The sequence below is a fragment of the Marmota flaviventris genome, chromosome 13 (genome assembly GCF_047511675.1).
Source record: "Marmota flaviventris isolate mMarFla1 chromosome 13, mMarFla1.hap1, whole genome shotgun sequence".
Classification (NCBI taxonomy): Eukaryota; Metazoa; Chordata; class Mammalia; order Rodentia; family Sciuridae; genus Marmota; species Marmota flaviventris.
Window position 1 is genome coordinate 99,119,006 of NC_092510.1, and position 14,929 is coordinate 99,133,934.

At 63.5% G+C, this 14,929-nt stretch overlaps 1 protein-coding gene across 1 annotated transcript in view; it reads left to right on the forward strand.

Moving 5' to 3' along the window:
• Hmcn2 (hemicentin 2) overlaps positions 1-14,929 on the forward strand; it is a 122,287-nt gene that overhangs the window by 77,406 nt on the left and 29,952 nt on the right. Inside the window, exons 50-67 of the mRNA XM_027945383.2 lie at positions 791-964; positions 1,085-1,198; positions 1,658-1,800; positions 2,149-2,299; positions 3,371-3,589; positions 5,093-5,206; positions 5,431-5,618; positions 5,961-6,057; positions 6,868-7,029; positions 7,169-7,282; positions 8,158-8,360; positions 8,960-9,041; positions 10,440-10,571; positions 11,317-11,460; positions 11,543-11,702; positions 11,791-11,915; positions 12,303-12,486; positions 14,489-14,586. Of these exons, the coding sequence (XP_027801184.2) occupies positions 791-964; positions 1,085-1,198; positions 1,658-1,800; positions 2,149-2,299; positions 3,371-3,589; positions 5,093-5,206; positions 5,431-5,618; positions 5,961-6,057; positions 6,868-7,029; positions 7,169-7,282; positions 8,158-8,360; positions 8,960-9,041; positions 10,440-10,571; positions 11,317-11,460; positions 11,543-11,702; positions 11,791-11,915; positions 12,303-12,486; positions 14,489-14,586 (2,604 nt within the window). The remainder of the gene's footprint in view (positions 1-790; positions 965-1,084; positions 1,199-1,657; positions 1,801-2,148; positions 2,300-3,370; positions 3,590-5,092; positions 5,207-5,430; positions 5,619-5,960; positions 6,058-6,867; positions 7,030-7,168; positions 7,283-8,157; positions 8,361-8,959; positions 9,042-10,439; positions 10,572-11,316; positions 11,461-11,542; positions 11,703-11,790; positions 11,916-12,302; positions 12,487-14,488; positions 14,587-14,929) is intronic.

The window sequence follows — 14,929 nt, forward strand, 5'->3', positions numbered from 1 at the left end:
CCCCGAGGGCAGTGAGCACCTGTTGTCTTGTTAGGCTGGAGGGGAGAATCAACCAAGAGTCGGGCCTTGGCTCCCTTGAAAAATCTGCTTCCGGGTGGAAGGAAGAGCCCCTGGGGCTCAAGGAGGGAATTTCTCAGCCCTGCAGGGGCGCCCCCTCGCCCTCTCCCTGGCTCTGGGAGGGGCACAGACTGAGAAGGTGGGGTTCACTTAGTAGGCACTCTAGGGGCGCGGTCAGTGCACAGTGAGGGATGTGGTTACGGACCTGTCCTGCTTCCCGCCCTGAATGATCCCGCCACCAAGACTCCTGCCCTGCCCGCCCCTGCCCGCCAAGGGCCCGCCAAAGTCACTCCTCCCGTGGCCTGGCTCTGCCAAGGCTGCGTAGCAAGCCCAGAACCTCGGGGGGATGAGCAGCAGCCATTTTACCCCCCAAATGAGCCCCCTCAGGTGTTGGCAGATTGGCTCGGCTGGCCAGGGAAGAGCTTGCTGACCGGGCTCCGCTCCCTGCCTCGATCACGTGTGCACCGTGTGCTTACATGAGGGGCGCTCCTGGGGACCCAGGCAGAAATGATCCCCTTCCCTGGTGGCTGCTCACTGCTGGAGAGTCTGGTGCTGGACGCCAGGCCTGAACTGGACACCAGGCACTCCACTGTGGCTCCTCTAAGTCTCATTGTCCTGTTGGTATAGCGCAAATGACAGTGTCACCAAAGCCGAGAACCAGGATTCGAGGCCGTCCCGGTCCTCGGGGCCGTGGCTGGGGATCTGTGCTCATGGGTCCCTTCCCACCCCCCAGTGGCTCCCAGCATCCTGGGAGTGACGGAGGACAGTGCAGATGAAGAGGTGACCGTGATCATCAACAACCCCATTTCCCTGATCTGCGAGGCGCTGGCCTTCCCTTCCCCCAACATCACCTGGATGAAGGACGGGGTCCCTTTTGAGGCCTCCAAGAACATCCAGCTGCTTCCAGGTACCACCCCCTGGGAGCAGGGAGTGAGGGGACAGGTGACGGCTCACGAGGCTGGGTCAGAGGAAGGAGCCGTTGTGAGGTGTGGCTGCCGGGTGACCCTGGCTGCTGTCCCCTGAGCAGGTACCCACGGGCTGCAGATCTTGGATGCCCAGAAGGAGGACGCCGGTCAGTACACCTGTGTGGTTACCAACGAACTCGGGGAGGCCATGAAGAACTACCACGTGGAGGTCCTCAGTGAGTCTGGGACGCGGGGACACTGGCTAGGCAGCCAGAAGGCTGCCCACGAACCCAGGGCCCTGCCTGACACCCAGGGCACCTTCCTCTGATGGGCACCAGGCTGCTGTGGGGACCCGTGCTTCCCCACTGTGGCGCTGAGGACCCAGGAGGAGTGGGTAGGACCTGGGCCATGGGCAGTCCTGGCCTCCCCCAGCCACTTCTGCTGTGAGTGTCACCAGAGGCCCTGCAGCTTCAGACCTTCCAGAAGGACATCCGAAGCTGCCCCAGGAGTCCCCTGCCTTAGACCTCCCTGTCCCGTAGCCATGGCAGGTGGCCCATGAGTGGGTCGACCTCAGGGTCCCTCTCCCTACCCCCCCAGGAGCAGCACCCAAGGCCTGCTTCAGGGGCTGTCCCGGGACCAGGCTGAGCGGGGTGTCCCCCCCAGGGCCACTCACTCCCTGCACCCTGGCTTTTCAGTTCCCCCTTCCATCTCCAAAGACGACCCCCTGGGGGCGGTCAGCGTGAAGGAGGTGAAGGCCAAGGTGAACAGCACGCTCACCCTGGAGTGCCAGTGCTGGGCCGCGCCCCCACCCTCCATCAGCTGGTACAAGGACGGGCGGGTGAGTGGCCGGGCCGGGCGGGCCCTCGCCGGGGGTCCCACTGGCTCTGCTTGGAATCTTCCAGAAAAGAGCCCAGAAAACAGAGGGCCCCCGAGCTGGCCCGGGCACATGGACCCTGTCTATTTTGGTATAGACCCAGTTCCCGGTGGGTGGGGATGTCTCAGGAGCAGCGACCCTACTCCTCTTGCCCATTTCTTTCTTTTCCAATTTTTATTAATATGGATCTGGTTTCACCAAGTTGCAGGGTGTCCCCATCCGTCTGTGAGGTGTTTTATTAAGATGTAAGCACCCTTGTCTGGGTGCTGTGTGCCCCCATCTCCCATCTCTGTAACCCCTCTGTCCCCGCAGCCTGTGGCCCCCGGGCAGCGCCTCCGTGTCCTAGGGGAGGGGCGGCTGCTCCAGATCCAGCCCACTCAGGTCTCCGACTCCGGCCGATACCTGTGCGTGGCCACCAATGTGGCTGGGGAGGATGACCAGGACTTCAACGTGCTCATCCAGGGTGAGCGTGGCCCCGCGCGGGGCAGGGGTGGGTGGTGGCCAGCAGGGTGAGGGACCTGTTGTTCCCCAGTGCGACCCCTGGGGCAGCTGTCAGCATGGAGCACCAGCCCTTGGCAAGGGAGCCCACCAGGCACCGCCCCCATCCCAACAACCCCAGGCAGCAGCGCACCACCCTGGCCTGCCACCACTGGGGCACGAGGCCCTGAGCCCAGGGCTCCAGCCCCGCACAGAACTAAGGAGAGCTGGATTGGATCTGGTGAACCCAAGCCTGGCCCAACCCCTGCAGATGCCCCTCACTTTATTAGGAAGCCCGGGGATCTGGTTCCAGCGACCAGGCTGAGAGTGAGCCTAGGGCCGCGAGTCGGCAACGCGGGAGCTGCTCACGGGCACTCACGGCCCTCGTGTTCTTTCTGCTTTTGTGAATGACGTTTTCCTTTGGGAAAAAAGTAAAGAGGAAGGGATGTAGGGAAGGAGAGAAGCGGGCAGGGAGACAGGGAGGTGGGGAGGCTGGGAGGCCGGGAGGCCGGGAGGCAGGGAGACTCAGAGGCAGGAAACTAGGGAGGCTGGTGGGCCCGTGGGGCCGCTGATGGGCAGTGGCCTGGCAGGAGGAACAACCCTGTTTCATTGCTGGCCCCCGGGCCCCACACCCTGGCTCCGTTGTCAACGGGCTGCATGACCTGGGCTGGCTGTGCCCTCCAAGCCTTAGTCTCATCCTTTGCCGAATGAAGGTGACAAAACAGCTGACCTTGGGCCCCTTCTGGTCCTGAAATCTGATGGTCTGGGCCTCTGTGGCGGTTAAATGCTGGCTGAAGCTTAGCATCGGCTTCCTGCCCTAGACGGTACTTCTGCGTCCCCAGGGGTCTTCAAGCCCCTCAGACACGAGCTCCTTAGGCCCCAGCACTACCCAGCGCCCAGCACAGAGTAGCTGCTCAATAGCACCAGCCAAGGAGGGAGTGCATTTAACAAAGACCTTGACCCAAGGCGATTCTGTGTCTCTGCGGCTGGCGGGACTCTCCGGGCAGAGGTGCAGTCCCCCTGCTGTGTTTCCCAACGGCTTTGTCTCCCCACCCAGTGCCCCCCATGTTCCAGAAGGTAGGAGAGGCTGATGCACCCTTCGAGATCCTGTCCCGCGAGGAGGAGGCCCTGGGTGGGGTGACGGAATACCGGGAGGTTGTGGAGAGCAACCCAGCCTACCTGTACTGCGACACCAATGCCATCCCGCCCCCCGAGCTCACCTGGTACAGGGAGGACCAGCCCCTCTCGGCCGCGGATGGCGTCGCTGTGCTACAAGGTAGGCAGGCCTCTGAGAGAAGCTTGAGGCTCTCCTGTGAGCCACCTGCTGTGTGACCTGGACTGAGGTGTGTGGCCACTCGGGACGCTGGCTGCAGTTTGTAGCAGGCTGGCAGGGTCAGCCCTGGTCACTGTCTGCCGCAGGTTTTAGCGCAGAGCTTGCCACTCTGGGCCGTGCCCGCCTCTGGCCTCAGGATCCCGAATGACCTGCCTGGAGTGATCAGCAGAAGTGGCACCTCCCTCTTCTGTGGTCCTTTACCTAAGGTCTCAGCTGGGCTCAGCCCACAACCTCGAGGAGGCTCTTGCTGGGTCACAACTCATGAGGATTACTTTTTCTTTTTACCACCTCAAATATACGTTTATTTAAGGTTATTTAATTTTCAAATGAACTTTTTTATTTTGTGATCACTTTTCTGGATGACTTTGAATTAAAAGTCCCAGGGGGTGGAACTGAGACCTATGGCTCCCTTGGACAGTCATCCGGCTCCCCTGGGTGGGCCAGGAGCCAGCTGGTACCCGAGGGGCAGGGCCCTGTGGTCCATGGCAGGGGAGACTGGACGATTTCCCAGCTTAGCATGTGTGCTGTGTCCTGCTGGGTCTGGGCAGCAGTGGGCTGCTGGGCTCATGGTCAGTCGCATGGCTGACCATGAGCAAGTCACACGAGGTTTGTACTTTGGCCCTTCAAAAGGAAGGAGGACTCCCCAGGCTCTGGGAGAGGCCATGCTTAGTCAAAGTCCCTGGTTCCTATTTGAAATCCCTATAACAATCCCCTAACCTGCTACTGGCCTCTGACCTGGACACCAGCTCCAAATCCTAGTGCTCAGTGGGCTCAGTCACATTCTCGTCCCTAATGCAGATCCTGGCCACAGGTCAATCCCAACTGACAACTGAACCCAGGCCCAGCCACTGACCCTGCCTCTGGCCATTGACCTCCAACCCCAGCACTGACCTCTGACCCTGGCCACTGACCCTAATCCTCAGCATGTCATGGTGGTGGTCATAAGATAATGACCTGAATTCTGATCCTGACCTCAAACTCAACTGACTTCAACCCGGGAGCCGCCTATCATTCCGGGCTCTGTCCCCTGGCACTCAAGGGAGAGTGCTGGCTCTTGGTCACTCCAACTTGCTGCAGACCCAGCATCTGCCCGCCTTGCCTCCCGGGCATCTCCTGGGCCATTAACCTGCTGCCCGTCCCCTGCCGTCCTCGGGAGCGGTCAGCTCCACACAGCCACAGACCTGAGCCTGGGGCGGCTGCTTTCCTGCTGGCCGCCGCTGGGAGCCTGTCTTCCTGTCTAAGGTGGACGACGGCAGCCCCACAGCGCCAGTGCCCTGGGGCCCGGCTCCCAGCAAGCCGTGAGCCGCCCTCGGACCTGATTCTCTCCATTGCACAGATGAGGCGGGAGTGGGAACTGTCCTCGGCCCCCTCCAGAGGAGAGAGCAGCTTCCTCGCTCTCGGGTGGGGCTCGCGGCCAGCCCAGGCCTCTGCCCTGTGTCCCTGCAGGAGGCCGGATCCTGCAGATCCCCCTGGTGCGGGCTGAGGATGCCGGGAGGTACTCGTGCAAGGCCTCCAACGAGGTGGGCGAGGACTGGCTGCACTACGAGCTGCTGGTGCTGAGTGAGTGCAGGGGGGTGGGGGGCTGCAGGCTGGGGCTCCCTCTGCAGGGCCAGGTCGCCCGAGTTCCCAGTGGGGCCTGAGCCAGCAGAACCGCTCACCCTCGGAGCTGTGGCCTCCTGGGAGGGCTTGGTGAGCAGGCACAGGAGCCCCAGGCACTGCCCTCAGCCCCAGGCCCACCCCAGCCCAGGAGCCTGGCCGCTCCTCACCCTCTCTCCCCCACCCAGCCCCGCCTGTGATCTTGGGTGACACGGAGGAGCTGGTGGAGGAGGTGACCGTCAACGCCAGCAGCAGCGTCAGCCTCCAGTGCCCGGCCCTGGGCAACCCCCCGCCCACCCTCTCGTGGCTGCAGAACGGGCTGCCCTTCTCCCCAAGTCCACGGCTGCAGGTCCTAGAGGATGGACACGTGTTGCAGGTGGGCACAGGACCCCCCCCCCGGTTAAAGGTGTCACCTAGGATCCTAGGCTCCAGGGGGCACTCTCAGCCTCCAGTGTCCAGACAGGTGCAGCCCCCCATAGCCGCCCACATCCAGTTTGCAACAGAGAAGGGCCCAACACCAACCTTGTGCCACAGAAAGAGTGTCACACAAAGCCCCAGATGGAGGGGCGTCACAGGGGTCCTCCTGGTCTCCATGGGCCACCTGCTGCTGCTATGGGGCAGCAAGGACAGGGCCTCACAGCAGCTTGAGGGCGGGGCGGGGAGGCCAAGGGGCCTGCCTCCAGCTCCCACCAGAGCCACCTGCCTGTGGCACCTGCAGGTGTCTACGGCAGAGGTGGCCGACGCTGCCAGCTACATGTGTGTGGCCCAGAACCAGGCAGGCTCTGCAGAGAAGCTCTTCACCCTCAGGGTCCAAGGTGAGCGGCTGCACCGGTGGCCCTGCCAGTGCTTTGTCCCTCCCGCGGGGCCTCTGGGACCTGCTCTCAGAGTTCAGGGATCCCAGCCTGACACCAGCTATGTCCTGAGCAGGGAGCGATTGGGGCCATCCCTAGATGGTCCTGAGCAGCTGTCAGGCAGCCGGGGGACGGCTCTTCCCGGGGCTGACAGCACCAGTTCTTTAGGTTTATCTTTAGTTACAGGTGGACACAAGATCTTTATTGTAGGATCCAACCCAGTGCCTCACACAGGGTAGGCGAGGTTCTACCTCTGAGCCACAACCCCAGCCCCCTTACAGCACTATTTTTGAGCACCTACTGTATACCTGGCCTAGAGCTGAGTGTTCTCCTGGGTCCAGGCCTTCAGCTGAGCGGGGCTGAGCCTGGCTTTCACCCGTGGAAACACCTGGAGAGGCAGGTGGTGAGGGCGTGGGGCTTCCTGATGAGTCTGCATTCTTCAGTCTACATTCTCCCAGCTCAGATGCAGGGACAGCTGTGGCCTCAGGAGCGAAGCGGGCAGTGCTGAGCACTCAAGGTCACGGACCCAAGGCTGAACAGGAATTTTGTCTCTGCCACTGACAGCTGTGTGGGCTTGGAAGAGTGTCTGTCCCTCTCTGATCTCCAAGCCTCAGTGTGCTCGTGTGGACAGTAGCTAGGACCCACAGAGGTTCTGCACAGGGCTGCAGGAAACCCCAGGAGCTTGATAGAGCTCGGTGTGTCACCTGCTGGCCCTCTGCCCCCGTCCCGGTGCATTCTGATGTCTGTCTTTTCTCCCGGTGGCCATGGGGACAGTCCCACCACGAATCACAAGCCAGAACTCGGAGCAGGTCACCACCATCCTCAACAGCAGCGTCTCTCTCCCCTGTGAAGTCCACGCACACCCGAGCCCCGAGGTCACGTGGTACAAGGACGGCCAGGCCCTCTCCCTGGGGGAGGATGCTTTCCTCCTGCCTGGTGGGTAAACTGAGGCTTTGGGCCCAGCTCTGGGCTGTGGCGGCTGCTGTTCCAACCCAGGGCAGGGCTGTGCAGCCGGGAGGGGTCGGGGTTGGGGGACAGTCCCTGGGGGCTGGCGCCAGGACCAACTCCTCTGCAGGCACCCACACGCTGCGGCTGGCGCGGGTCCAGCAGTCGGACTCTGGGACGTACCTGTGTGAAGCCCTCAACGCCGCCGGTCGCGACCAGAGAGCAGTGCAGCTGAGCGTGCTGGGTAGGCACTGCCCCGCGCAGCCTCTCCTATGCTCCATCAACCCCGGCAGCAGTGCAGCAGAGGGCAGCTGGCACTATCTGCAGCTGGGCCCCCCGTCCTTCTGAAGGGAGAGGACCCAGGTGGCATGGTCTAGCATGGAGGTTAAGACCAAAGCCTTGGGAGTTGGATGCACTGGGGTTTGAAACTCAGCTGCTGCGTGTTCACTTGCTCTGTGACCTTGGGCAAATTACTCCCTCTCTCTGAGCCCCAGAGTTCTCATCTGTAAAGTGACCGTTTTATGATGCACACAGCACTTAACCCAGCACGGGGCTCGTGGTGGGCTTCCGTGATGGTCAAGGTGGGAGGCCCTTCTCTGGTCTCAAGAGATTCTTGGCATGGGGCTTGTTAGGCTCCTTATCTTTAGAATCCTCCTGGGGAAAGTTGGCCCAAGGTGTCACAAGCCAGGACTCACTGGAAGGTTCTCTGTAGTCCTGAGGTGGCTCATTCATTTGCCTGTGCCCACCTGCTGTGTGCAGGGAGGGGGCTTCTGCATTCCTCAGCCAGAGAGACGGGGGGCTGGCTGGGACCCCTTGGAGGTCTCTGCCCCAGCTGGGGGCTGCTCTTACAGGAAAGAGCCCAGGAGGGCTGTCCCTGTCTCCTCCCACCCCATCCCGGAGGCTGAGGCCCAGAGAGGGCAAGAGGCTCTCTCTGGCCATCCAGCAGGTCCGAGGGTGCTGCTCTGGGTTCTCTTCCCAGCTCCCCTGGGTCTGCACCAGCCACCAGGGTGGAGTCACTGTGTGTCCCTCATGGGCCTCCAGAGGCCACTCACCCATGGTAGGGCCAGGGAGGACTTGGGGAAGACCACAGAGCCTCACTGGGCTGTCTTCTATCTTCAGTTCCCCCAACCTTTAGGCGGGCTCCCAACAGCCCCCAGGAGACAGTCCTGGTGCAGGCTGGGGACAAGGCTGTCCTAAGCTGTGAGACAGACTCGCTTCCAGAGCCGGCTGTGACCTGGTACAAGGACCGGCAGCCCCTGGCCCTGGCACAGCGGACCCACGTTCTGCAGAGTGGACAGAGGCTGGAGATCCTGGCCTCGCAGGTGAGAGCCATGAGCGTGCACCTCCAGCTTGGGAGGCCTGGGGAGGGCGGTCATGGCAGGGTGTGGGGCTCCCGCCTCCTAGACCTGCGCAGCCCAGACTGAGTGACAGTCTCCAGGGGAGCCCTGGGAGGGTCCCCGGGCTCCGAGGTCAGACCCCAGCCCTGGCTCTGCCCGGCTCCGGGATGCCCTTGAGCAGGTCCGTTCCCTGCCACCTGCCTTGGTTTCCCAGGACCAAGAGTTTTTCCAAGTCCTCCTGGCTGGCCGTCTGAGGCTGCAGGAGTCTGTCCCAGGGCCCTTCCCTTCTGGTGTGGTCAGACACCCTCGAGGGTCTGCCGTGGACTGTCGGCCCTTCCTCTGGAAACGCACCCTGGGCTCCTCCTGCCAGCTCCAGCTGCACAGGGAGATGGGCCTGGGCCCTGCGCCTCCCTGGGCCTCCTGAAGCTCTTGGGAAAGGCCAGAGGCCCCCATGTCCTCTGGCTGCCCAAGCAGGACTGGCTGTTTGGGGGGTCCCTGCTCTGGAGGTCTCTGAGGCCTGGATGTTGTGGGGGCGCCCAGGCACCTCCCCCGCTGCAGGGCATCAGGTGCCTTTCCCGCCTCAGGTGTCGGACAAGGGCGTGTACAGCTGCCAAGTCAGGAATGCGGCGGGGGAGGCCACGCGCACCTTCATCCTCACCGTCCAGGGTAAGCTGCCGGCCTGGCCAGCAGGGCCAGGAGCCCCCGGAGCCCCAGGCCGCCAAGGATGAGGTTGACGATGGCTGGAAGGAGGTGGCGTGGCCAGGTGCCAAAGACTAGGCCTCGCAGGATCCAAAGAGGACCCCAGGGACCTGCTCTGTGGGGCTTAATGGAGGGACCGTGTCCCTCAGGTTTACCTTTGGTGAAGGGTCTAAGGGCAGCGCCTGCTGCTGGGAGGTGGACGCACCTAACCTGCTATGAGGAGCTGGCCACCTGGCACCGGGTGGGAGGCCTGGGCATGGCACCTCATGTCCCCCCAGCCCTGGGGCAGAACATAGAGGGCATTTGACAGGACGTGTTCTCAAGCTGAGGTGAAGGGACCTGTCCAAGCTGTCCGGGGAGCGGGGCCAGGTTCCTCGGGGTCAGCTGTGTCAGGGTGTAGACAGACCTAGCTGTGGGACGGAAGAACCCCGCATTACGGGGACTAAAGGAGAACGAAGTCTGCCTCCCGTACAAACCCTGGGGGGTGTCTGTGCGGGGGCCACCTGGGGGACAGTGTCTGTGCGGGGACCACTCGGCTCCTCTGTCCTTTGGGCCTCCAGGTTCCTTCCCCCTTGTTAGTCCAGCCTCTCTTAGGGTACTGTCCCTGTTCACGTGGCTGATGTGGGGACACTGCATCCAGTCCTGCCTGCAGGAGGCAGGGAAGAGGGCCGGTATGCGTGCTGGGCAGCTGTCCCCCACAGGCACAGGAGGCTGGGAGGGCAGCTGTCCTCACTCACCAGCACTCAGCTAGAGCTCTGCTGCAGCCCAGGAGGCGCAGGCTGTGGGATGAGGACACAGCTATCTGCCTCAGATGGCAAATAGCAGAATCAGCCAGGCCAGCAGCCGGTGCATCCCATCCTGAGCCATACCAAATGTGACAATGGCTTACACCCGGGTGCTGCTCCCGGCCCACAGCCCCTCCTGACCTGCCTCAGTGGGCAGGGACAGCACGGGCTCCGTGTGGGAGGGCAAGGTGACTGTGTTCCACTGGTAACGCCTTCTTGGGTGCACAGCTTCATCCTGGCTGAGCAGGAGCTTGCTGGGATTGATTAGTGATGCCTGTCCTGGCACAGGTTCAGGGCTGTGGTGCAGGAGCCGTGCATTCACCACCCTGGGGCTGAGTGCACGCTGCCTGCGCTCTGCTTTTTCAATGGTTTGAAATAACCAGCAGCTGCTTCTTGATCCATGTGTGACTAAAACCACCCCTCCCCACGCCGTGCAGAGTGAGCCTGTTTGGGGGGTCCCTGCTCTGGAGGTTTCTGAGCTCCTAACCGTAGGGGAGGGGGCTCCAGGCCTCCGATCTGTCCAGAGGACAGACACGAGGAAGAGCCTCAGGGCTCTGGTATTCTGGCTTCGTTCCTGCAGTGCCCCCAACGTTTGAGAACCCCGAGACAGAGACAGTGAGCCAGATGGCGGGGAGCCCGCTGGTCCTAGCCTGTGATGTGTCAGGGGTCCCCGCGCCCACTGTTACGTGGCTGAAAGACAGAATGCCCGTGGGTGAGTGGACTGCCCCTCCTGAATTCCACTGCAAAGCAGGGACGACGAAGCCACCAGGGAGTTGGTGGTCACTGATGTTCTTACTTGTCCAAGTCAAGGCTGGCAGTGTGCGGAGGCCCCTCCCCTGGTGTCTTTCCTGTCACTGGTCCTGGCCCCAAACGCCCAGAACTCACCTGTTGGGGGCTTGGAGGGTCGCCGGCATGGGGGCCTCAGTCAGCCCCCGCCAGACAGGGACGTGCTCTGCCTAGTGCAGGCTGAGGCCCGGGGGAGGCTGCCAGGGGCTCCCGGGCTCCAGGTCAGGCACAGGACGTTGGCGGGGCATTCTGTGCTAAAACCAGCTGGACAGACGAGAACAAGGTCCGGTGGACCACAGGGCGGGCAGCCAGAGAGGCTTCAGGGCAGGGGTGTGGAAGGGCGTCTGGGGAGGAGGAAGGAGGATGCGCTCCCAGCTAGTGAGCAGAGCCCCGGGGAGCCCAGGTACCCACGTGGGGTCAGTGAGTGGCTGCTTCACCTGCTCAGAAGCCTGGACAGGTGTGGGAGTGGGGTGAGAGCTGGGCCTGCAGCAGGTCCTGGACACTGGGTCCCGTGGAGAGAGATGTCCCTGTGCAAGGACATGGGGGTTGACAGGAACCGCGGTCAGGAGCTGAGGCAGGTTGAGACGTGTGAAGAGCAGCCCTGCCCCGGGGCCTGCTTCCCCACGGGCTCACGAGCTCGCGGGGCACTCACGGCCCTCTCTGCCCTGCAGAAAGCAACATGGAGCGCGGTGTGGTCTCTCGGGGAGGCCGCCTCCAGCTGAGCGGCCTGCAGCCGGCCCAGGCTGGCACCTACACCTGTGTGGCGGAGAACGCCCTGGCCGAGGCTCGCAAGGACTTCGTGGTGGCCGTGCTGGGTAGGCTGCGCCCACCACCCCTCTCCAACACCCCCAAGGTAGCCCTGCCGCGGCCCCGGGCCTCACGCTGCCCCTGTCACAGTGGCCCCCCGGATAAGGAGCTCGGGCACCGCGCAGGAGCACAGCGTGTTGGAGGAGCAGGAGGTGCGGCTGGACTGCGAGGCCGAGGGGCAGCCGCCTCCCCACGTGGCCTGGCTGAAGGACGGCAGCCCGCTGGGCCAGGGCGCAGGCCCCCACCTCCGGTAAGGCCCATGTGCCCTCCCCAGGAGGCAGGGCCTCCGGCCCACGGGCACCTGTCCCCGGCAATCCCTCCCCACCTCCCTGCGGCAGGTTCTACCTGGACGGCGGCTCCTTGGTGCTGAAGGGCCTCAGGGCCTCGGACTCGGGCGCCTACACCTGCGTGGCCCACAACCCGGCTGGGGAGGACGCCAGGCTGCACACCGTGAACGTGCTGGGTAGGAGCAAGGCAGGAGCAGGCCCCGGGTCCCAGGCCACAGCAGCCCGGCCAACATGGGGCCCCCATGGGGGCAGCTGGAGGGCGACAGGAGGGCCCGGTAGGGAGACCTGGGTTCAAGTCTGGGTGACATCCACTCTGACCTTCCTGGGCCTCCCGGCCTCACCCTCCAGCCCAGGGTGCAGCCAAGTCTGGGGATAAAGGGAGACGAGAGAGGGCTGGGGCCAGGCCGTGCCACACAGCGGCTCACCCCTCGTGGGGGTGCAAAAGGCTCTGGGAACCCCCAACACAGTGGTTGCTGGTGGCAGAAGGTCTGGGCAGGCCCCTGGGTGCCCTGGGAGCCCCTTTCCCCAGGCCCCCATCACCGTCTTTCCTCTGCCTCCCCCAGTTCCTCCCACCATTGATCAGGGAGCAGGCAGCGCAGGGACCCTGGTGAGCAGGCGGGGGGAGACGGTGACCATGGCGTGCCCTGTCCGGGGCTCTCCGCCCATCCACGTGAGCTGGCTCAAGGACGGCCTGCCCCTCCCGCTCTCCCAGCGCACCCTCCTCCACAGCTCTGGCCGCACCCTCAGGTAGGGGACAGGCTTCAGCCACTGGCCAGCCAGCCGCAGGCCCCAGACGCACAGGTAGCTTGGTTTAAAATGCTTCTGCTCAGGTCCTAGAATAAAAATAGTAGCAACAGACAGATTTGATAGTGAGGAGAGAGAGGGGACCCGCCCCCAGATGGAGCTCTGGAAAGGAAGGGTCCTCTGCCCTCAGCGCTCGGACAGCTTGCTGGGGGTGGCACAGAGTGGGCAGAAGCACCGCGTCTTGCCTGACTCAGCCTGGCCAGGTGGAAAAAATCAGGGGGGGCTTTCTGGAAGAAGGTGCCTGAGCCAATTCATGCATCCAACGACCCTGTGAAGTGCTTACTGTTCCACGCAGAGTTCCAGGCCCTGACAGAGCAGTGAGCACGACACAACCCGTGTCCCTGCGTGTCACGGGCCAGGCAGGTACAGAACATCAGCATACAGAAGGACGTGTCACCAGCGGTGTGTGCTCTGGGGAGGCATAGGCAGGGCAAGCTCTGGGGGCGGGGGCAGGGGCCAAGGAGGGTGCTATTTTAGGGTGGTCAGGGATAGGTGCTCAGGATGGGTGACGAGGTGCAGGCAGAGGGACAGCAGGTCCAAGAGCACCTGGGTGCTCAGGAGCACGGGGCGCAAATACCTGTTCACATCAACCCTTGGGGCTGTCGCTTGGGTCTTTCGGGTCCTTCTCGCTGCAGCATGGACAGCAGGCCGGGGCCCCAGGGCAGAGCTGGGAAGGCAGACGGTCACTGCAGCCCCCCAGGATCAGAGCCGTGGTGTGGGGAGGGCAGCGGCCACGGGCAGGTCGCAGGCGTGTTTGGAGAGAGGCTGGTGGAGTTCCGCGTTCCGGAAGAGACGAGGCGCGTGGCTGGACTCCACGCCGGGCTGGGTCTGACTTGGGGTGTTCAGTCCCCTGGGAGGCTGAGTCCTGTTTTCTGAGCGGGCGCTGTGGGGAGCAGGCTGCAGCGCTCTCCCAGTGCCTGGGGATGTCAGCCTAAGTGACAGCAGAGGAGATGCTCAGGAGGTGACGAGGCCTGTCTGTGAACAGCTGTTGCGTGGCAGCGTCCTGGAAGAGGCTAAAGCGGGGGACTTTCAAGGAGAATGAGGGCTGCCTGCGAGGCTTCCAAACAGGATCCGCGGCCACAAGGGCACTCGGCTGCCCCAGTGCCCGCCGGCCTGTTGGACAGCTGGTCTTGCCCAAGTGTGTTCTGGGCGCAGTGGTGCTCCTGGTGAAGCATCTTGTGACAGTCACTGTCGGGCGGTGGCGAGTGAGAGCCCTCCTTCATGACCCACCTTCCTTGGCTTGTTTTTGTGGGTGGCCTTGACCAAAGTGACTCCACTTTGATCCTGATGACCAGGCAGCTGAGGGCTCCTCAGAGGTCCAGGGTGATGCCGGCAGTGCTGCTCTCCCATCTGGAGTTCAGGGAGATAGACGTTTGGGGACTGTCAGAGCAGGGTGACACTGGACGCTGGGGCTGGCTCAACCGGCCCAGAGCGAGTGGGCTGCACCCACTGCTTGGGTTAGGACGCCCCCAAGGACCCAGGGAAGGGGTGCAGCCGGGGAGAAGATCCAGGGGCGCAGGCGGGAAGACGGGTTCAGGAGGGACACCCACTGCACGGCAGGAGCCAGGCCCGAGCTGGTGGTCGGCTTGGTCACCAGGGCCATCTCTGCGCTGTGACAAGAGCGGCTTGGGAGGAGGGGAGGTCAGGCAAAAGGGGCTCGTGGGAGAGGAGGGGCAGAAGGTGGAGCAGTGGGCGGGGACAGCCCAGGCAGGTCCCCAGCGCTGCCAGGGTCGGGCACACGGCTCCCTGGCCACAGGCAGGGTGGGCCAGAGGGGACGGGGCAGAGCAAGGGCAGGGCGCAGGTTTATCCGGGGGCCAGGAAAGGGGTCTTCACAGAAGCTGGGCACTGAGAGACAGGCTGGCACGGGGAGGGGCGTCTGGATTGAGCTCCCTCCCCGCCTCTCTCCCACCTGCCCGCCGCCCCACCTGGGGAGCCTGGGGTCAGGATTTCTCAGGTGCACCTGGAAGATTCCGGCACCTTCACTTGCGTGGCCGTGAGCCCGGCAGGAGTGGCCGACAGGAACTTCACCCTGCAGGTGCTCGGTACGCACCGGGGTGGGCACACGGGTCCCTTGACCTTGGTGAGTGAGGATCAAGGCCCTCGAGCCCTGCCCAGGGTTGGCCTCAGGGCTTCGAGGCTGAGCAAGACTTGTCCACAGCCTTGGATTCTGCTCACTCGTGTGTCTCACGAGCAGTGGTCAGACATCCAGCTGTTCCAGGGCCCTGCCAGGCACTAGTGTCCGGCGGGGTGCAAAGGGGCCAGCCCAGCTCCACCAGGGGATGGGGAGGCTGCTGGGGGACCGCAGGGGAGGGCAGCTTGCCCTGCCTCTGGGACTCAGGGGTGCTCCCTGGTGGGTGAAGCCGGGTATTGGAGGTGAGAGCAATG